We start from the raw sequence: 23,461 nt of genomic DNA, 5'->3' as shown, positions 1-23,461 counted from the left end.
TTTCAAAAACAATGGAAAATTTATGCTAATTTGAAATTATAATCCACTAAAAAATTATATTAGAGAGAAACATAGACATTATGTGGACATTTGGTCGTCGGGGAGGCATTATTGACATGTAATGGAGAAAAACAAATTTTACCACGGTTTGAAAATTTTTGAAAGTCAGGCAGGGAGCACATTACGGAAGGATGGTGAGCAAGAGAAGCACTGACATCAGGCCGCTTGCATGAGATAAGAGTGACACCATTGCTTCATAGCTCTCCAACAATGTAGATGGTAAAACTGAAATTTATGGTTGGGAGGGTTTTTTTTATTTAACCCTCCTCTAATGCGTCATTATAACCGCACCGGTGCGGAAGATGTCCAAGCGCACTGGTTTTTTTTTGTTTTTGTTTTGAAGATGCCCTGGGGTGTTCTAATATAGGTACCACATGTAACAGTCCAAAATAAATATAAAATTAATTTCCTAATTAAAATAAGAATCAACAAATAAGTACATACCTATATTATCTGTGATCAATGTCTGCCAGATGACAACAATATTTTGGGGACGACTCTCCACCCAACCGTAGGCTCAATTGTGCAAGGATTTGCTACAACTGGCCACCCCCGAGCCCTCAATCAACGTACTACTGCCAGTGACTCCTAAGTCTTAAAACTCCATTCTCCCAAGAGAATGCAAGATAGAATCTCAGAATGATGGAATGCAAGAATGCCTCTCATCTTCCTCACCATCTATTAAATAGAACAACATTGGAAGGGGAACCACATGCACACACTCCATGTGTCTACATGCAACTTTCTTTTGATTTTTAGCTTTCTTGTTTTATTTCTTTACTTTTCTTTTGATTTTTAGCTTTTCTTGTTTTATTTCCTTCTTTTTGATAGTTTTCTTGTTTTATTTCTATTTATTCTTATTTAGAGTTTTAGTATGGTTATTACTATTTTTATTTTTATTATTTTTAGGGATATTACACCACATTGATGCTTTGTTTGAATATAGTGCCACTCTTTTCTTAAAATTTAAAAACTTCCTAGCGATGCTCTTGATGCTCCTTAGAAGATGCTCCAGGGCGTTTTAGTACATTTACGACACCACTGCATCGTTGGAAAATAACACCACATTTATTTGAAATTTAAAGACTACAACAATGCTCCTTCTTGGTATGCACCAGGGCGTTTTACTACATGAAGGGCACCGGTGCTGGGGGTGTATATAACACTGACAATTTTTAAAAGTAACATTTTTCCAGTGCTATCGAATGTTCAAGCATTGGTGCGTTGTGTTATTTAGTGCACAATGTTTTTTTTATTTTATAGAAATAATTTTTCCATGGTGCACCATGTTCTACGCGCCACCGGTGCTTGTATGGATAGTAAAGCATCAATGTGTTTATAGATTGTAGATGCACTGTCCAAAAAAACATTCCCACCCACTTCCATTACAAACAGATTTTTGGACTATTTTTATATGGCTTCCGCAAAAACTTCCACCAAAAGGTCTTTTCTTTATAGTGGGGAGGGCCATCCAGGCAAATTTAAGAGAAGATTTGGATTGACGAGAGCCCAAGTAATGTTTTTTTCTAGGAGGAGAAGAAATTCGAGATGTTAACATGCTATCGAATTCTATGAAACAACGGGCCCATGGCAATAGATCAAACAACCTTGGTGTAAGGATGCTCCAAAAAGAGACAAGGGATGGATTTGAAACTAGCCTTTTTACCAAGACTATCATCAACAATTAAAATCAACCTCTTTACCAGGACCAATGTTGTTGATTAAAATTAGCCCTTTCCCCAAGGCTAGCAACCATGACCTCTACAATCTTAAAAGTCAGTTAGAAAACAATCCGCCACATTAGCATTTGTCATCTTTGTAATTTCACAATTATATCATCATCATAGATATGCATATAATACAAATTCTGCAACCAACACATAGCCATCAATCACAGTGCTACAACCAACACCCATTTGCAGAAGAAAGAAATCATTGTAAACCGCATCACTCTATATTAGAGTCACAAAAATCCCATGCCTCGCGTTGATTTGGGGTAGCATTGAATGTGATCTAGCCACGAAAATTAGTGGAGAGGCTAAGGCACATGAGATCTCTAATACCCATAAAGGGTTTGGGCAAATTCTAAACATTTTGAGAGATATTAAAATAATTGATATTTTTAAATGGAGTCCCTAAGTGCAAACTTAGGGAAATTAAAATATTAATGTGAATTAATATAAAATTGTGTTAGAATGGTCCAAAAGTCATGGATCAAGCCAGATCTAATCTTAGTCGTTGATTAGGGACTTAATCTCGGTCGTTGATTTGTCAACGAGAAAAGTATAAGAGGAGGCTTGAGGGTCACTTGGAGAACACACCAAGAGATCAAGATTTAGACTTTTTGGGGTAGGTTTGCTAAGAAAGTTGAGAGAGTGATTAGACTTGCAGTTGAGGGGCAATGAATACAAAAGCAGAGAGGCAGAGATAACATCGGGAGAAACAACGCAGTAGCTAGAGAGAGACACACAAAAGCATCCAAGGGTTCACGCAGAGCTAGCCAGGAGCTGCGCAATGCCTTAGAGGACTAGCGTGGGTGACACAGAGGGCCAGAGGACTGATGCAGTGCCTCCAGAGGCTAACGCAGGCCAAGCCATGATGATGTTGGGCTAACATTGGGCCAGAGAGAGGTTGACGCAGTCCCTAGAGGCTGATGCTAGGGTTTCGTGGGGCAGATTGGAGCTACCAGCGTGTTTATCTGGGGTTTCAGCCGGAATATCTGCTTCCAAGTAGAGAGGTACTACTGCCGAGATTTTTCTTTGTTGGGTGAGCCGGATTTGACACCAAAGTTGTATTTTGAAACTACTTAATAAATCAAACCCTTAGATCGCTGCATCGATTTTCCCGCAATTGGGTTTTTTCCGAGGACATTAGTCCAAAAGCAACGGTGTCACTTGTGTGCTTGTTTCTATTTCCTTCAGTTGATGATCTGTAATGTGTTGAGCATGTATTTGTATTTATTTCCAGTATTTACATGGTAAATAACTTGTTAATTAACAAAACAAGTAGGTAGGAATAAATCAATAAAGTGCATGAAGGGTTTCTAACGTGTCAGACTTAGAAATTCCAACATGGTATCGAAGCATGGTTGCAGATCACAAGAGAAATGAGGACATCAGCCGAACAGAGCAGTAGCAGCAAAAAACAGCTGTCCCGAGTGACAATAGCTATTCCTAGCAGAGTAGCAACAAGGAAGGGGTGACATAGTGCTTGGGTCATCAAGATTGAGCCAGGAAGAGGCAGTGCAGAGGCTGAGGGAGGCAAAGGCAGGCTCATGCAGAGGCCAGGAGGGCTAACACAGTTGGCTGAGGAGGCTGATTTGCCGGTGCCGAGATTGCACAGAACCTAGGAGCTCTACCCTTTAGTTTACTGGGGTTTAGGAGGTTGTGGGTAAGTTACAGAGTGAAGCTGGTGTGGTATTGTAGTCAGAACAATACCTAACAGGGAAAGGCCAAGGTAGAGGGAGTTGCTGCGGAGGTGGATTAATAGCCAAGGAATCCAGATGAGTGTTGTAGCAGGCACAAACGATTGGAGAGGGGCATCTCGACATTGGCAGAAGGGTTTCCAGGAGGGAAATCGAGGCTCAGAGGGAGTCATACCAAGAACTTCCATGAGGGAAGTAGAGGAGAAGCGAAATGGCACTACATGGAGTAAGAGACCAGGACAGACTGGACGAAGCCTCAAACTTCATAGTCTGGAAGGCCAGAATCTTATCTGTACTAGACAGGAATCATGTCAAGCACTTCGCCTTGAGGACGATAGCTATCCCAATTGACCCGGCTGATAACGAAAGGTACGAGGATGCAATGGCGAGGGCTAAGAGTATCATCCTTGACGGGGTCAAGGATCATATAGTACCACATATTACCGAGAAGAACATGGCACATGAGATGTGGGAGGCCCTAACCAAGTTGTATCAGCATACTTCAGTGCAAAGGAAGATGCTACTAGAAAATTAGCTGCGGTCATACCAGATGAAGAAGGGAGAACAAATCGATCCATTCCTCGGCCAATTGAAGGAGATCCGAGATCAGCTGACTTCCATACGGGCAATTTCGGATCCAGAATTGATGGTGAGAACAGCCTTGAACGCAGTCTTAGAAGGCTGGGAGGTGTTTGTCCAGAGCATATTGGGCAGGGCGACCCTTCCAGATTGGGAGGAAATGTGGGCTGCTCTTTTCCAAGAATAGATCAGAAGGCTGAGCAAGGCGGGAAGCAGCGACAAGGGGTTCATAATCAAAAAGGAGGAGGAGGAGAATGTTGCCTTAGAATATGAAGGAAAGTAGGAGAAACAAAAGAAGAAGGACCTCTCTAAGGTCAAATGGTTCCACTGTGGGGAGCTGGGTCATTATGCGACCTAGTGTCCAAGGAAAAAGAGTAAGGGAGAGGCCTCCGAGACTAAGGTAGCGCTAGCAAGGGTAGAGAAGGAAGTGGAGACAGACGATGACTCTGCCATGAGTGCTCATATTTCACTTCGGAAGAGATGGGGATACATCGAGTTGTAGTTAGGAGGACTACAAACGATGAGGGGCAGGATCCTCGAGGTACCCAGCCTCTTGGATTAGACCTTGCTATGGAAGCCCCGAAGAGGAGTAGCAGTACTGACGATGTCAATAGAGATGGATGCGGATGGAGCGACAAAGGGAGCTATAGTGCAGGATTCCTAGGACAACACGAGGCTAGCAGGCTGCAACAGTGCGAGAGACACAGGGGTGTTGCACCAATGCAGGATGGCACATAAAAGTGTGCAATGGTGCAAGATGCACAGAGTTGTTGCAGTAGCGTAGAGGTTAGAGAGGGAGCACTTGTTTGTGCCAGAGGGAGCTTCATCATCAGGAGTGTTTCTAGCTTGACATAGATGTCAGAGTTGGGAGATCAGTTACTTAATTCTCAATAATTGGGTTGCAGTGCAGCAGTTAGCAGTGGTAGTGCTATGGGTAGCACGATGCAACATGATGAGAGGGGTTGCAGTGCAGATGCAACAGTGGAAGTGAGAGGGCCATAAGTAGTAGCAAGGATGCAGAGGGAGTTGCAGTACGGATGCAGCAGTGGCAGTGGTAGGGCCATGGGTAGCAATACAGGATGCAACAGTGCAAAGGATGTTGGGTAACAGGCCTAGCATCAGCACAGGGACCGATGCCGGATGATTAGAGTGATGCTCAGTGAGGTGTATTACTAGAGCACAGTCCTCGCTAAGAGGGAGTGTTGATTTGGGGTAGCATTGGATGTTCTCTAGCCACGAAAATTGGTGGAGAGGCTAAGGTACATTAGGTCTCCAATACCCATAAAGGGTTTGGGAAGATTCTAAACAGTTTGTGAGATATTAAAATAATTAATATTTTTAAATGGAGTCCCTAAGTCTAAACTTAGGGAAATTAAAATATTAATGTGAATTAATATAAAACTGTGTTAGAATGGTCCAAAAGTCATGGATCAAGCCAGATCTAATCTTAGTTGTTGATTAGGGACTTAATCTCGGCCGTTGATTTGTCAACGAGAAAAGTATAAGAGGAAGCTTAAGGGTCACTTGGATACCACACCAAGAGATCAAGATTTTGACTTTTTGGGGCTGGGTTGGCTGAGAAAGTTGAGAGAGTGATCAAAGTTGCAGTTGAGGGGCAGTGAATACAGAAGTAGAGAGGCAGAGATAGCATCGGGAGAAACAACGCAGTAGCCAGAGAAAGGGACATAGAAGTAGCCAAGGGTTCACGCAGAGGCAGCCAGGAGCTGTGCAGTGCCTTAGAGGGCCAGAGGACTGATGCAATGCCTCCAGAGGCTGACACAGGCCAATCCAAGCTGACGCTGGGCTAACGCTATGCCAGAGAGAGGCTGACGCAGTCCCTAGAGGTTGACGTTGGGGTTTTGTGGGGCATATCGGAGCTGCAGAGCTGTCGTAGTGTTTATCCGGGGTTTCAGCCAGAATATCTGCTTCCAAGTAGAGAGGTACTACTGCTGAGACTTTTCTCTGTTGGGTGAGCCGGATTTGGCACCCAAATTGTATTATGAAATTACTTAATAAATCAAACCCTCAAATAGCTGCGTCGGTTTTCCTGCATCGGGTTTTTCCAGGGACATTAGTCCAAAAACAACGATGTCACTTGTGTGCTTGTTTCTATTTCCTTTAGTTGATGATCTGTAATGTGTTGAGAATGTAATTGTATTTATTTCCAGTATTTACATGGTAAATAACTTGTTAATTAACAGAACAAGTAGGTAGGAATAAATCAGTAAAGTGCATGAAGGGTTTCTAACGTGTCAGACTTAAAATTTCCAACACCTCAAAGATTCAATATAGAACCTTTACCTTTTCATGTGTTAATCACAATTCCATGGGCAAGGCAGACGCTGAGCATCAATGTTAAGCGAACATAAAAATTAAAAATGATAACAAATGATAGATATAATTGAAACAAACAACCTCCAATCCACTGAGGCCCTTTCCCACGTATAACATACAAATCATGGGATTTTTACACCCCAATCAATCTCTCTCTCTCTCTCTCTAATGCAGGGGCATTTAAAACAAGAAAACCTGTTAAGATCCTAGGAATTTAAATTTTTTGTTTTGAGGAATAGTCCAATGTTAATTTCTGTAAAAATAAATTAGAAATTAGATTTTGTTAAGATTTAGTTTAGTTATGAGTTAGTTAATAAATCCAAGAAAATGAAGTTAGTTATGCTACAAGTAGTTTTGATCTCAGGTTTTGGAGAAAATGTAAGAAAATAACTCAAAAAGTCCCAATTTGGGAGTTGGGTGGAAGAAGTCTAAAGGATTCTATGTAATTTTATCTAAAAGGTTGAACACCGTAATTAGTTTTTGGCGAAATGAATATTTTTTACGTTCATATTTTAAAATTCTTTGTTCAGCTAGGGACAATTAATTGTGGTGAATGTGTGGAAGATTGGGTCGCAACCTATGTGTGAAGGTAAAACAACAAAAAACAGACAAGGCAATGTGGTTTGTAGAACCTAGAGGAAACCTCGACCTTCAACTCTGAGCATTGTGACTTTCCCATATTTTTATTCCACTGTGTAGATATAGAACAAACCCTTGGTAACATATATTTCTTAGCATTATTATTGTTTAGCACTGATATTAAGGTGGAACAATGTGTTACCAATTCAAATCGTGGAGAACAGGTCATGTTGATACACCTAGAACAATGGTAAACTAGAAAAACCATGAAATTATCACCTACATGTATTCTTGTTCACTTTGTAGAGTTCCTATGATAACAATGTATTTCCTATTTAGCAAGTAGACTTCTTGTTCTTTAAAAAAACATTTTTAGACCTTGTTTTTTTTGTAGAAGAAAATGTTCGAGTTTGATTTGTTTCACTATATAAGAAAGGGTGAATCTTATCACACCTTCTAAGCGTGGTTAGAACACAGTCATGCTGTCTAAAGGAGAAAGACAGTCTCTCTCTCTCTCTCTCGATATATATATATCTATATCTATATCTATATCTATATATCTATATATATATATATATATATATATATATATATATATATATATATAGATATATATATATATATATATATATCGAGATATCCTACACGATGCAAGCAACACAAGGATTTCCTCGAATCACATGAACATTTGCATGTCTTGTTCCAAGCATATAAAACCACGCCATTCAATCATGAGTGTCGGTGTACCACAAGCCCACAACCATATATGCAACCCTGCCAGAACAAAGGAATGTAAACATCCATACATTCATACCCCACATCGACAAGTCATTAACCATTCACATTCACACGTTACTAGGTAGCGACACATTCATATGCATACATATATTTACAATGTGCCCTCTACATGCTTATGACAATCGATACATCATAGTCATTGTACATATACACATATACCCTTTATGGTGGATCGATGTCTTCTGTGTGGCGAGGGAAATCAACACATAGATTAATAGTAGACCCCCCCTCGCTTTTAGTATATTTATATTATAAAATTACACACCACCAACCAATGTGACTACCATGCTCGACATTAGGTCCTAACACCTTATCATATTGTGTTAGAGTCCCTACTCGTCTCCATATGTCCAGTGTTGAATCTTCTGCTTTTATACCACTCTGTAACACTCCCTCCTATGACCTTGGAGCTTCCAAGCTGAGAGAGAGGTGTTATTTTCCTTTAACTCGACCTCCATAGTCTTGTCATGGAAATGGGGTCACAAAATTCCTCAATTTCTTGTTTCCAATCTAACAACTAATGGTACCATTGTGTCCGATTCGTTGAGAGCTTTATGATGATATAAATTTTGCCTCAATCTGAGTCATGAATCAAAAGTTATGGCCATTCAAAACTTGCCCCTTTTTAAATCTTGTCATGTCAATAGGCACTATCACATGGTTCCCACGTGATGCCCATGTGGCAAGCCTTGCCACATGGTATACCCCTGTGGCACATGTCATGTCATCCTACGCCTGGGCCCAGAAGGGCAGGGCCTTAGTCTGTTTTGCGCCCCTTTTATATTAAAATAGATCTCTGCCTTGACGCTTAATCCTCAGCCTACGCACCTTACACATTACCAATAGGCCCAAGGCGGGACAAACATTTTCACATTAAAGAACGAAAGAACTTCACATCTGTCTTGACCCCTTCAATATTGGCCCTTTCCCCATAGCGCACCTGTCTTCCTCCCCGAAGTCCCAAGATGGCATCATCCCGAGGTGACATCATTGTGGCATAATGTTGATGTCATAACATCCACACGAGCTTCTATGAGGGCGCCACATGTCACTCATTTTTAGGCCACATGGCTTTCCAATATGGACAAATGTAACTGCCATGTGTCATATTGTCGACACACCACGTGTCTCCTCGTCCATGTCACCATGGCACTTCACCCTTAGGCTTGGGTCCCACTAGGGTCCATGCCCTTGTGCAAAACACAAATTCCCTATTATTAGACTTGTGGCCCCTTTGGTGGAGCTCGACCCAAGCCTCCACGCAGTCTCACCTCCACCTAATTTTCCTTGTGTCCATGCTTATGGAACTACCTTCTCAAGGCCAAGATTGGGATGGAGACTCGTCCGTCTCATGGTGGAAAATTTGCCATCTCTCTCGCCTTGCCCTACTCTCGTATCTCAGGCCTTCATTACCAATCCATGATCCTCTCCAAGGTGAGAATGGGGACCAACTTGTTATATAACAGGAAATGCTCCCCCTATAAGGCCTTGTGACACTTAGAGTTTGCGCATTCATACCTCCATATATATATATATATTCAGAGAGAGAGAGGATGCCTTCGATCCTTATAATGTAGCGAATCCCTTCTAATCTTCACTTGTATAAATATGTATATATAAGTCGAAGCTCCCTCGACACAACCATTACGACCTATTTCTCCTAAGCTCGAACAAGCACTTGGTCTCGCTCTCGTATGTATGTGTGTGTGTTTATATATATATATATATATATATATATATATATCCATTCCTCTTGAGCTTAAATAACACACCGCCCAACCTTCATATGCGTCTAGATGCATTTTAAGCTATCTCTCTTGGGTTTAACTAATTCCAAGTATTTGGATTATTCAGTGATGCATATAGGTGTAATTCCTCTAGGTAAGTCAACAACCTAGGCTTTTTTAACACATCCACTGAAAGTAGGAAACAAGAGAAATTACAACGATATCCATGATTCCACACACACATACACACACATATATTCACCTTTTCAAGACGGAGACTCATCTGTCTCGCGTCAGGAAATTTATCGTCTCTCTTGCCGTGCCTTCTCTCATATCTCAGGCCCACGTTACCAATCCATGGCCGTCTTTGAGGTGAGAATCGGGACCAACATGTTATATAATAGGAAACACTCCCTCATCAAGCCTTGTGACGCTTAAAGTTTAATCGTTCATCCCTCCATATATATATATATATATATATATATATATATATATATATATAACACTCAACTCAGCCTTCAAATGCGTATAGATGCATTTTAAGATATCTCTCTTGAGCTTAACTAATTGCAAGTATTTGACTTATTCATCCATAAGTCAAATCTCTCCCACTACATCCTTGAATAAGCATACATTCCTCATGACAATACGTGCATTTTCTTAATTACAACAAGCAAATACATTGCATTCATTTACACATGAAGATGAGTAAGCAACATATTTTTTAATTGAGAACTCTCGCAACTGAGATTGGGACCCTGATTCTCCACCCAACATTAGATTGATTGCAATGTGACCTTTCTTGCAATCAATCACCTCGAGCCACATTTAGTGCCTAAGGAGGAGTGCTCAAAGGAACTATAAGCCTCAACCATCAACTGTTACAAGGAATCCATCGACTACTCAATCTCCATCATGAATAATGTCTTCCATGCTCACATGCGTGTTGTAGCCTTCCAACCATAGTCTAAATATGTTGTTGCCTAATAAACTTGCCTTTATTGCCCAATGCTAGCTCCTAGTTTTTCCACAATGTTGCTTGTTTGAATGGTTGTGTTCGTTATTCTCCTTCACAAGCTTCTTTCCCTATGTTCTTTTCTATTCCCCCCCTCTCGTTACAATCTTCAAATCCACCTCTTTCTTTTCCTGGCTCCTTCCTTGCTTAAATGTCCTCATCTTCTCTTTGTCAATGTCATTACTCTTGCTTGTTGTTAGTCCCCAGCGCAACCACGAGACAGGCAAAGGAATATGGGCTTGTCGTCCATTGAGGAAGCCCATACTATTCCTGAAAGCAAATATTAATTTCTAGTCAGCTTCATTAAAAGAAAATCAACTAGGCCATGGCTGTCATTAAATGAGCATTTCCCAATTTCCCAAGCAATTTCCTCCTCAAAGCCGTTGAAACCATTTCCCTCTCTTAGCTAGTTTTTGTATTACATTATTCCACATTATTTACATGAATATAATTCATAATAATGTGTACAAGAGGGGTTAACCATAGGGGATGTCACAAACTCCTTGTAGCAAGAAACAAGTTGTGGACTAGGGTTTTTCTCCATAGATTGAAATTAACCCTCCTCATTATCCAACCCTAATTTTGAAGACCTAACTTATTATACATGAGGTAGTAATTTTCCCCTTGTCTTGAAAAGAGACTTCAATAGGTCTTCTCCTCCCTCCGCCATGTTGTTAAGTAAATTTTATTACTCCATAACTTGCCCAATTCACCCACTATTCATATATGGATCTATAAAATCCCAAACTCATCCAACAATTATAATAATTTATCTTCGACCTTCTCTAGCTATTATACATTTTGGAGTTTTTGGGTGCTATCTCTGGAACAATTCTTGGTCAAATCGTGATATTTTGTTGCTTAAAATGTGTTTTTGACTGCATATATAGATTCAACACCATAAAAAACCCATTGAACACTGAAATTGTGCAAAATTCACAACTCAAACTTGATATTTATAAATATGGAACCTAAAAATTAAAATTTTTGTTAACCATAATTTTAACTTTGAGCCTTCTAAGATTTTGCTGCACCCCTCTCGAATGGCTGAGAGTTGAACCATATTCAACACAACCGAACTCAAACCCAAGCTCCTCTATTTACTATTAACTATTTGGTTTGTTAAATTTTGACCATGTGTTACCCACTTCAATTATACCAATCCGATTATTCCAGCTTAAACCCAGCACTACATTAAACCCAGCATTACGTCAGACCGAACAGGCTGCAAATGGAAGCCGTGAAATCATCAATGGAGGAAGAGAACTCAGCTGAGCTCACTGCAGTGGACGCTGGACCAAACCCGAACCCTAATCCCAGCACCCCCGATGGCCAGGCTGAAGAACTTCAGAACCTCAAACGAAAGCGCAGCGAAGAGGCTGCCCCAGACCCCTTCTGGAAAACCAGTCTCTGTTCATATTTCAGGCGCCGATCACAGGATTGCAGGCACGGTGATAACTGCAGGTATGCCCACAGCGAACAGGAGTTAAGGCCCCGTCCGGATGATTCATGGGACCCTACTTCCGAACGGGCGAAGAAGCTTCTCCGGAAGCCGGAAAAAGCACCAGAAGAAAAGCCCGAGCTTTGCTCTTCCGAAAACTCTGATGGATCGCCTGAAAAGGGCGAACGTGACTCTGGCCTCTTTAATAAGTGGATTATCAACCTGCCGGAGCACTGGGGGGTGGTCGACTTCAAGAAGCTTCTCGGTGACCTGGTAAGAAGCATAGTTTAGAGGGTTAGGGTCAGTGTTTCTTAAATTCCACTATTTTCAGGTCAGGGTCCCTCTATTTTGTATTCTGTTGAAATGGGGATATTTACATAACTTTATAGGGACTTTGACAGGAAAATTTGTAAATTTAGGTTTTTCGTTCGTTCAGTTGAACTTGGAACATTTTGGTTCGCTGAAGTTGCTTGATTATTTTCCGAATACGTTCCATTTTGTTTCAGAAATACTATCGTTCTATATATATTGTTTTTTAAAGTTGCCTCACCCGAGGACCAGAACGTACTGTATAACAGGGGTTTTGTTAGTTATAGGTGTCAGATACGAGGGATATTAACGACGCCAAATTTACTCGGGACTTGCAGCTAGCCTCATTCCTTTTGTGACACATACCATTAGGGTGGGCCATATTATAGATAGAATGGAACGTTGTTTGGTGGCTTAATCCTCTGTCAACCTCACCATTTAATCAAGGCTTGTTTAGGGCCAGGCCATATCACAGTTAGAGTGGAACGTTGGTTGGTGGCTTAATCCTCTGTCAACCTCACCATTCAATCAAGGCTCCATTGGCAACACTTGTATTTTTTATTGTTTATTTAGGGCCACTTTGATGACACCATACACATCTCTTCCTCTTATATATGTCATTTCAAATTATTGGTTGTTTTTAGACACTATTAAACCAACTTGAGTTTGACTCCGAGTTGGCGCAGTTTAGAACTTAGATGCAACTCCATGCTTATTAGCTACCCATGTTTTCATCGTGGCTTGGGAGTCTTGCATTGGCCATCTACAAATTTTAGATCATCATTCTCTATCTGCTTACAACATTGAATACATTGATTGAAAGACGTGCATTTGTCCACATCATATCTTTTTTGAAGAAAATGTTTCCTTTAGCTAGTGATATAAAACAGTAGGTATATATGGCATTTTATACCAAAATTAGTTGCTTGTAAGCAACCACCATAAATACTATTAAAATTGGGCAGGTTTTGAGAACCAAAATCATTCTACTACAAATGACAATAATTGAAGTCTTGTCCAATTGACTTGCATCCCCAAAACCACAAAGGTGCAAGCTCATCACTCAAGCAACAACCCATATAGTCCAACACTAGGTGGAGCATCATCATGATCATTGCAATCAGACCCTATCCCTTAGTGATAGGACTCAAGATTAAGAATTGTTAGCACCCAACCATCATTTTGGGTTTAGGCTTTGGAGGCTTTGTAATTTTTGAAATGGGAAGAGCTAATGTGGGGAGATTATGATTTCGATGGGTAGGGAGAAAAGGTCAATTATTGTGTTGCTACCTTCGTTCCCTAACAACATCACCAAACTAGTGGCGAGGCCTTCCCTCATGTTGATAGGATTGTTTAGAAATATTTGAATATGCAACAAAGGAACTTGGCGACTCCCTACTCATAGGGCAAGGGGCACTCTCCAAAATTAAAAAATTGTCTTAGGTGGGCCATGTCTAATTTAGTATTTTGAACTTGGACAATGATTTGCAGGTACAAATTTGGATTATTTAGTGGGTTTTCATATTGGTAGAAGCTTTTAGTTGGTTGAGTATGATTAAACATAACATATTCTCTTTTCTTCCACATGTGAAAGATCAATTTCATTCTAATTAGTTGTCGAGCTACTCAGAGCTCCACAGTGAAGGGAGTTCACCACCCAAGAGGGCTGCTTTGCAAGCAATGGAGGTGGGAAGGAACTCATCACACAAGGTAAAGATCCAACCCTAATTAGACTTAGTAATGTGATAAAACTTGAACAAGCATGATTTTCAACTCTACGACAGACAATGTTTAGGTTGAGGAATACATAGGCAAGTCAATTATTCTAATAGCCAAAACCCTTGGGATAAGTGACCATGCAAAAGATGCTTTCTTAGACTGTGCTAAAGGCTTCCACATGTTGCGAAGCCAAAATAAATATGTTTGTTGTTTTGATTTTAGTCTCTTGTTCAGGTGACCATCTAAGATGGATTTTTTTTTTAATTTTCTTTTCTGTTTGGCATAGCCACTTAAATCTGCATCTAGGATGATTTTTGACATAGTAACCTATGCCTACATCTAGGGTGGGCTTCTAACATAGCCATTTATATCTATTAATTAGATTAAATCTAGTGAAATCCTTTGACTTGTTCCTCATCCAAATTTTCCACCAAGCTAGGGAGGATGCGGGCCATGCAAATCTTTATTATGTTGTTTTCATTGGTGATTCTTCTTGAAAATCTTGTGTATATTTTATGAAGATAGAGTATGGGGTCTTTAACAATTTTTGAGAGGTCAAAACTCTTATTGAGAACTAGACAAGAAAGAAGATCAAGTTATTGACGTATACCTTCAATGATTTTGATCACTCATGAAGAGAAGCAGAGATTAAGAGGGAGTTTATAGTACCTTAAACCCATAGTACAATGGGGTTGCAGAGAGATAGAACAGGTGTATAGTGGATACTTCCAAGTCTATGGTTCATGACTTAGATTTGCATATGTTTTTGTGGGTAGAGGCATGTTGTATAAGTCTACATACTAAATAAGCGTCATCATAGAGTGTTGAAGGACAAGACTCCAGAAGAAGCTTCAAGAAAGCTAGTTTCTCATTTTAGGTTGTTTGAGATTTTAGCTTACATTCATGTTCCAGTGGAGAAGAGAACAAAGCTTGAACCCTCCAGTTTGAAGGGTATTCTAGTTGGCTACACTAAGCCCTCTAAGCTTACAAGATATATGTTCCAACTTAAAGGAAGATAGTAATGAACCAAGCTTTTACGGTAGATGAGGAGGCATGTCCTTCCATGTCCCAAAAACTCTAGCAATGATTGAGGAGGAGACAACACTTGTTGCCCCAATCATATTCATAGGTTTTAGGGAGTTACATGTTTAGGACATAAGGTTCCAATATAGGTATAGAGAGAACTTTATCACCCCAGATAGCTAGGAAGTTGAGGTGGGTTACACAAACATCTTAGAAGATAGAGGAGAAAGGTGGTGCTCCAAAGACTTCTTTCGGGCAAGCCATCCTTCGAAGAATTTACCCAATTAGGTTGCATTGATTTCTTCCATCTTTGATGCAAAGCCTTCAAATTTTAAGGAGGTAATAAGTGAGTAGGAATGGTAGGATGCCATGGTGGAGGACTACAACTCCATCATGAAGAATGATGTGTGGGAGATAGCATCGAGATTGTAGGGGATGTTAGTGGTTAATTTTAGGTGGCTGCACAAAGTAAAAAACATAACTGATGGCAACATAGAGAAGTAAAAGGCTCAATTCATATCTAGAGGATTGTTAGAGAGAGGGAGTTGACTATTAGGAGACCTTTACTCAAGTTGCTAGGTACACTTAAGTTTTATTAGCATCATTACATCTTTAGCATTTGTTTTTGGTTGGCAATTATATTAGATTAATGCTAAGTCAACCTTCCTTAATGTCCTAGTTGAGGAAGAGGTATACATTAATTAATTGAGAAGGTTTGATGTGTATAAGCAAGATACATGTTTGTAGGTTGAAGAAAACACTTTATTGGTTGAAGCAGTGTTATCGGAATTGGACTGAATTGGTTTGAACCGGCTGGTTTGGCCGGTTGGATGGCGAAAAAGGTTTGCAACTATTGTGGAAAGGACATTAAAGGTGGGGTGATCCATAGGATTTAGGAACACTTAGCTCATTTGAGTGACCAAGTAGAACCTTGTGAGAAAGTCTTTGATGACCTAAAAAATCAGATGATGGGCTTGATTGAAGCCTTCCTAGTAGAAAAGAGCAAGAACAAGAAAGTTAAAAAGGACATAAGCAAAAGTAAAAAATATGATGCTCCTTTCATGGATCCTAGTCTTGAAGCACTGTTGTAACTGCTACAACACCCTCCAAAATTTTGCCTTCATTTAAATTTTGGAGCCCCTTAATGATCATGTGATCTGTCATTTCAAGTCATCAAAGTCATACTTGGTCATATTTTTCCAAGTGTTCAAGTCTTCTCCCAGAAAACCCTAAGTGTCGGTGCACTCTGCATTCACAAGCCCAAGTCATGTTTCCTTCATAACACACTTTCTCAAGATAGACCTAGCGCACTTCTTGGAGATAGTGGAGCGCACTTCTTCAAGACAATAGAGCTCACTCCTTGTTGACAGGTAGAGTGCACTTCTTGTTGATAGGCAGAGAGCACCTCTTGGAAGTAAGCCTAGCACACCTGCTAGAGACAACTAGAGTGCACTCCTTGTTGACAACATGAGTGCACTTTCTAAAGATAGCGCTATTGCACTCTCCAGTGGCAGTGATCACATCCTTATTACTTTATTTTGCGACATGCAATAGGTGCACTTCCAAACAATAATTTGCCCACATCTGTGCTCTCCCTATATAAAGAGCCCAAACCATAGCTCATTTCACACTTGTCTTTTTCTTTGGAGCTCTGTGCACTTTTGGAGCACAAGGATCATTCTTCACTCTTGGATGTAAGTGTGTTTTCTTTCGATTAAGTTTTTCATTTGTCGCACTTCAAAATTTTGCTCTTACATGTGTTGCTTCAGTTCTTGCTTGATTGTTTTTAGTGTCTCTTCGCATTCTTGGGCTATTCGCATTCCAGTCATGATTGTGGTTGTATATATGTGTGCGTGCATGCCAGTATTTTCATTCTTATGATCCCTCTTGCTTGATCTCATTCAACACTTAGCCGATTTTTGAGCAGATCTTGGTTTTATAGCATTGCGCCAACTATAAACTTTGTAAACACGTCACCAGTGCATTGCGCTCTCCTAGTCCATAGATCATCGAACCCTTGCTTCTTAGATTTGTGGCGTGTGCCCAACAAAGGTCTTGTTTCTCCTCAATAGTGTACAACACACTTCCATATCACATTCTACTACCCTCTGTCCACTAAAGATGTGATCTGCGCTCTTCATTAGTCTCCTTGCCTTAGGTAGCGTAGAGCGCACTTCTAGATGACAAGCATGCAACCCCTTGCCCACTGAAGATGCGAATTGCGCCCAATAAAGAGCCTCTTTGCTAGCAAGACGACACTGTGCATTTCCAGTGACTAAGCTTTTGGCCATTGTCACCTACTCTTGCGCCTTGACCCGAAGCCAGTCTCTCTTCTAGCCGTAGTGCAAAGAGCACTTCTAGTGACTAGTGTGACCACCATTGCCTCCAGCCTATACTCGTGCTTAGAACCAACACACTGTTCCTTCGTAGTGACTTCTTTTGCACAAGTAAACAAGATAGATAGGTGGTTTTGTGGGACTGATTGTGTAATTGCCATGAGTGAATTCCAATTTCCAGGTACTACAAATTTGGACCCTATCAGTGTGTCATCTTCCACTAACACTATGCCTGTAGTCACATGCAAGGGGCCAACAAGAGAGGCTACTGAAAGCAGTATCGAAGGTGTCGTGGATAGCTCGAGAGCTAAAGTACACATTATGTCAGATTCAAAATGCTTTAGTGATAATTCCACCACCTTAGTATGGTAGATGATATTCAGAGAATTTATCAAGGATGAGTTCCTAGAAGACCTAGAGGACAAGGAAGTGTATGTCAATGTCAAAAGGTCCAAATTCCACAGGATTGCTAGTAGATATCCAGTTCTACCTTGTGTGGAAGTGATAAGATGGATATTACAACATCTTGACTCCAAAAATATGATCCTTAGTAGTGCAAGTGGGCAAGAGCATGCTACATGTCCATTCTTATTATAAGCTGCCAAAGCCAGAGGGATACTTGAATTCAAAATTCTATGCAGCTTGTTATTCTTAGTTTGATACAAAGGACATTTTGAAGACATGGTGGCAGGAACTGGGCAAATTCTGCCAGAAGCCAAAAGGAACTTACAGAACAAAGTCATTGAGGAAAGTGTATCAATATCTCATGGCTATGTGTTGCAGGTTGTATCGATGGGAAAGCACAAAGTTCTTTGAAGAAGGTTGGGTATATCTAGCCTACCCATGTGCTGCTGAAGGAAAGATCTTCAATTGGTTAGACCTACTAGCCCAACAACTGTAGAGGAATGTTGCTAAGGCGAAAAATGTTTCACAAGGTGAGTAACCCGAGTTTTACATGTCAGCCTACTTGCTTGATGGGATCTGTGCTCAGAATGAATTCCCGGGTCTAGAGTGGAAGTGGACCAAGCAACAACCTCCTGTCCACACTTATTGTAAGATACTGTCAGAGGTCAGCTACATGGGAGTGTATGAGAAGATAGCTGAGAACTTCTTTGTGGTGCTATATCAGATGATATTTGAAGTTGAGGCATGTCGCATGACAAACAAGGCCAGAGAAGCTGTTGTTGAAGTTGCAGATTGGTTTACATCTTCTCAGGCCACATTTATTAGAGTCTTTGAAGCTTATAAGACTCCATATTTTATGTCGAAGTATGTGACGGATAAGGTAGTCATGCAAGAGATTGGTTACCAACTATGCACATGTTTGTCACAACAATTGTAGAAGTTGAAGAAGTCACCATGGCCTATTATTCCTCTACAAATAGGGTCATATGAATTAAAGAATTTGAAGGCAACAAAGGCAAAGATTGAAGAACTTAACTGCCTTAGATTCGACGAGATGAGCTTCAACCGATATGACCCTAGAGGTGTTTTCAAGCAACACTGTGTAAAGTTGAGATACACCTGGCCATATGCTTTTGTCTCCTGGGAGGATGAAGATAAGACCAAGAACTGCTATAATGCTTCCAGTCTGGTTGGACCGGGTGATGAAGCAGGTCTTTCTCATACAATACATGTGCCAGATACTGATTAAGAAGGGACCCAACACGAAGTGGTTGCTCAGGATGATTTCAAGCCGAAGAGAATGCAAGGACATGATGTTGAAGAAGAGAGGAGTAAGAAATTCAAAGCTGATCCACGCACTAAAGGTGCAATCGAGGTTGAAAGGAAAATGAAGGAATTTGAAGAACCTAGGAAAAGGGAACAAGAGGAAGAGCACAAGTAGAAAGAAGAGCAAGAAAAGAAGAAGCGAGAGGACATGCAAAAGAAGAAAGAAGAATTGAAGAAAAGAAGAGAGGAAGCCTAGAAGAGGCAACAAGAAGAAGCTTTCAGAAAACAAAGGGAAGAAGAAGAGCAGCGAAGGCTACAGGTTGAGGAAGAAAACAAGAGGAAACAAGAAGAGGAGTTTGCAAGGAACTCAAAGGAAGATTTGGAGGCCCAAGACACAGATGATGATTAAGATGAGGAGAACTAGGCAGCGCACACTGAGCCAATCATAGCTCCTCTAAAGGTTTGACCTTCAACTCCTTTGACTGGTGGGCATCTTCCGTTTAGTGAGTTGGGGATTCTATCTCCACCTAATGATAGAATTTTGGACATCTCCAATTTCACCTTTAATGAGCTGAAGGATAAGGTCATTCAAGAAAGGAGATATTTCCCAAATGAACCAGATCGATTTGTTTCAATCCACACAAAAAGGGTTATTGTATTAAACATCGGGACCAATCCTAGAGTAGTCGCCTCAGCAAATGCAGGCTTTGCAGTAGCCATGAAGAAGAACACAAATTTCCTGAAGCAAAAGAATGAACAATTGAAGAAGGAATTAGCTAGTGCAAAGCAACGAATTGATCACCTCCTTGTTGAAAACCAAGGGATGTCTTCCACAAATTCTAGCAGAGAAGAGTTACAATCAGCCATAATTGAAGAACTCAAGCCTTTGGAAGACACAATGAAGCAAGTGTATGAAGAGATGATCACTTTGCATAAAGCAATGGCGCCTCTGTATGAAGTTCAGAAAGGATCACAGGAAAATCTGAGGATCTTAAAGATAACTTATACAATTATAGATACGATCTATAGGAATGGGGTGCCAAGTATTTAAATGTACCAAAAATGTTGGTTAGAAAACACATATATGAAGCTAAAATGGATAAAGCGAAGATAAGAATGTATATGCAGACCTATGACAAACTCAACAACCATATAACCAACACTATGTCAACATATACGTTGTTGCACAACATATTGGAAGCCTTGGTGCAGGTACAAAAAAAAATTCTATAGGTGCACTTGGGGAGGTGAAACACATGAGTACTATTAGGCTGGAGCTAGAAGAATTCTTGGACCGTATCAGATAGGCAACAACCTAAGATGACTTGGAGGTGACTAAAGACTTTGTTCTGCAATATGTAGCTGAGCCAATCAAGTTACATATGAAGCTAGTCATGTTGTGGAACAATGTACAATCAGGCTCCAAAACCATATATCTAGATGCTTTGGAGGGAAAGATCAGATACAATCCAGATCTACCACAAAAGGTTGAGGATATAGCAACAAAATATAGAGATTGGTACCGACATATCATAATAGAGCTTCATGTCATAGTCACTGTGTTACAATTTCCCTAATGTGGACACAAATGTCTATTTTGTTCTATGGGTTTTCCCACAATTTTTTTGAAATGTAATTTTGTATTCTAAAAATAATAAAAATGTAAAATGTGTGTGGAAGTCCAAAAGTCACATGTGGAATGTGAAGAGTCACTATGAAGTCGAAAGCTCATAGGGGAGCTCAAGGGTCATAAGGGAGCTCAAGAGTCATGAGGAAGCTCAAGAGTCACATGGGAGGTGAAAGGTCACCTCATTTGTTATAAATAGACCCTCATGCCTCAAGCAAAGGACTTTTAGCCTTGGCTTCTCTAGCTAAGCATAGGAGAGAGAGATCATTATTTTGAGGAGCAAGTTGTGGCTTCATGTTCCACTATTGGAACAAGTGAGACATATTTGTAATTGTGTATCTTGGCAGTTCCACTCTATTTTGAAGCTCTCAGTGCCGGGCGTACTTTCATTCATGTATCATAAATGTTGTAAGACTTTTCTTTTGATGTTTGCAATATATGTTTATGTTTATATGTACTAAAGAGAGTAAACTATTTTGTTAGCTTTAGTACACATCTTAATTGAAACGTGTGTCTTATTTGCTTTCATGATCGTTGTTATTTTGAGAACTACTTTCCAAACTTATCAATGATTCTTTCTATACATGTGTGCCTTTATTAGAGTGATACTATTATTATTCTTCTAAAGGCTCACCTCATTTTATTCTATTCGTGAAAGTACTTTATACACATTACAATTGTATGTTTCATAATGCTAACATTGCTTCCTTGTCTCAAAAGTTGTATGTATTCTCTCTTATGTTATGATTATTGGCCAAGGAAATTTTTTAAGCTTATTATAATGGCAGCCGAGCCGATTTCCCTGATGGGGATCCTATCCCAAAAGGCGTGAGGTCTAATTGGGACTTCATATTGGGGAGACCCGCTCGTGTTGGCGGATTTCCAGCACTGTCAACAAGTACATATCCCAAGTTTCCCCATTAGACTTGGAAATGAGCATGCTTCTGACCCTAGTTCATCTAGTTTGAAAATGGCACATGTAAGGAATCTTGACTCTTTCTTTGTATCTCACACCTCCCTCAATGCTCAACCCACCATTGATGCCAAATGGACAAAGATAGAGAGGGAGGTTGCTTGGGAATGCTTTGCCAGAGGGTGGTATGATGCGAACATACCTTTAAATGCTACTAATTCTCCATATTATAAGCCTATTGATGCTATCACTTTTACAAAATGAAGTCCAAAAAATAGATTACCTTATAGAGTTCAAGCACTCATGGACTAAAACAGGGTGCACAATTATGGTTGATGGATGGACTGATGGAAGATCCCACACTATTTTAAATTTCTTAATTGCTTGCCCAAAAGGCACCATGTTTTTGAAATCTATGGATGCATCTGATCAGGTGAAAGATGCACAATTATTATTTCGCCTTTTGGATGTAGTGGCTATGAAAGTAAGGGTTGACAATGTTGTACAAGTGATCACAGATAATGCCTCCAAGTAAGTTGTAGCTAGAAGGATATTAGAGGAAAACCACCCCACCATTTGGTGGACTCCATGTTCGGTAAAATTGAGTGGGTGAAGAAGTGTGTGGAAGAAGCAAAATCCATCACTAGATACATCTACAACCACTCATGGGTTTTGAACCTTATGAGGAAACACATTGAGGGTAAAGAGCTTGTTTGGTCAACCATCACACGATTTGCAACAAACTTTCTTTCGTTGCAATCCCTTGTTCAACAAAAAGGAAACTCGAGGAAGATGTTTGCTTGTTATGAATGGAATGCCTCTCAGTGGAGCAAAAAGGCTAAAGGGAAAGAGGTGGCTAACAAAGTGTTTGAAAAATCTTTTTGGAGAAAGGCAGAAGAGATATTGCTATTTAGCGAGCCTCTTGTGAGAGTGTTGTAGATGGTGGATGGTGATAAACCCGCCATGGGTTTTGTTTATGAGGCCATGGATCAAGCCAAAGAGGCAATAAAGGCAGCATATGGGGATAAAAGACAAAAGTATCTTCCTCTATGGAGAATCATTGATGAAAGATGGAACAAACAACTCCATAGACCTTTACATGCAACTGGCTATTACCTAAACCCAAGGTATGGAATTTAAAATTTTCAAAGTTTATAAGTTTTGTTATTCATTAGAATTTAGAAAATCTTTGCCAAACATTCAAAATTAATCGATGAATGCTATGTTGCACGGGTTCCCGAACCCAGGGGTGGGGTTCTCGAACCCGTCCCGGGTTCCCGTCCCCACGTTCCGGGTGCTGGAACGGGTACCTCTGAGAAGAACCCTGAAGAACCCGGTTCTTCTTGAAAGAACCCGAGACTTCGAAATCATAAACCGGGTTCTTTTGATACATCGGAAAGGATTGGAAAGTGTCGATGTAGATGTAATATTCCCAACTCAAATATACTCAATTTTCTCTTAAAATTTCTGAGTTTTTAATTGAGTTTCAATGAGTCTTAATTGAGGTATTTTATCAAATAGTTGAAGGACAACTGTTGTACATGTTGGTTTTATATTTTCTCTCAAGTGACATGGACAGGGGTCATTGCAGCAATGGGAAAATGCTTCAAATAACTAGACAACTTATTTATAAACTCAGAATTAGACTTTCACTGCTGTTACAGCTTAAAATGATGAAAATTTCTGAGCATAAACAGCCATGCAATTAATTAGACACCAATAGATGTAGTGAAGGTCAAAACGGTGGAACCTGGTAGCATTACAGCAGTATATAAATGGAATATCAGCCTTTAAATAATAGATCTTCAGCCATTAAAATCAGTGTTCTACAGCAGAGATGGATCAGCAATAAACATAGCTTGTTCTCTTTAAAATCGTAGTTTAATAAGGCAAAGTTTGATATTGT

At 40.1% G+C, this 23,461-nt stretch overlaps 1 protein-coding gene across 1 annotated transcript in view; it reads left to right on the top strand.

The window, feature by feature from the left end:
• The first annotated feature begins 11,605 nt into the window (after positions 1-11,605).
• LOC149225989 (zinc finger (CCCH-type) family protein) overlaps positions 11,606-23,461 on the top strand; it is a 201,179-nt gene continuing 189,323 nt past the window's right edge. The window contains exon 1 of the mRNA XM_089377373.1: positions 11,606-12,230. Coding sequence (XP_089233499.1) covers positions 11,748-12,230 — 483 coding nt within the window. The 5' untranslated portion in view covers positions 11,606-11,747. The remainder of the gene's footprint in view (positions 12,231-23,461) is intronic.

Source organism: Pinus tabuliformis, chromosome J, assembly GCF_031772625.1.
Source record: "Pinus tabuliformis cultivar Carrire ecotype Pingquan chromosome J, CPIR1, whole genome shotgun sequence".
Lineage (NCBI taxonomy): Eukaryota > Viridiplantae > Streptophyta > Pinopsida > Pinales > Pinaceae > Pinus > Pinus tabuliformis.
This window is presented reverse-complemented; position numbering and strand designations above follow the sequence as displayed.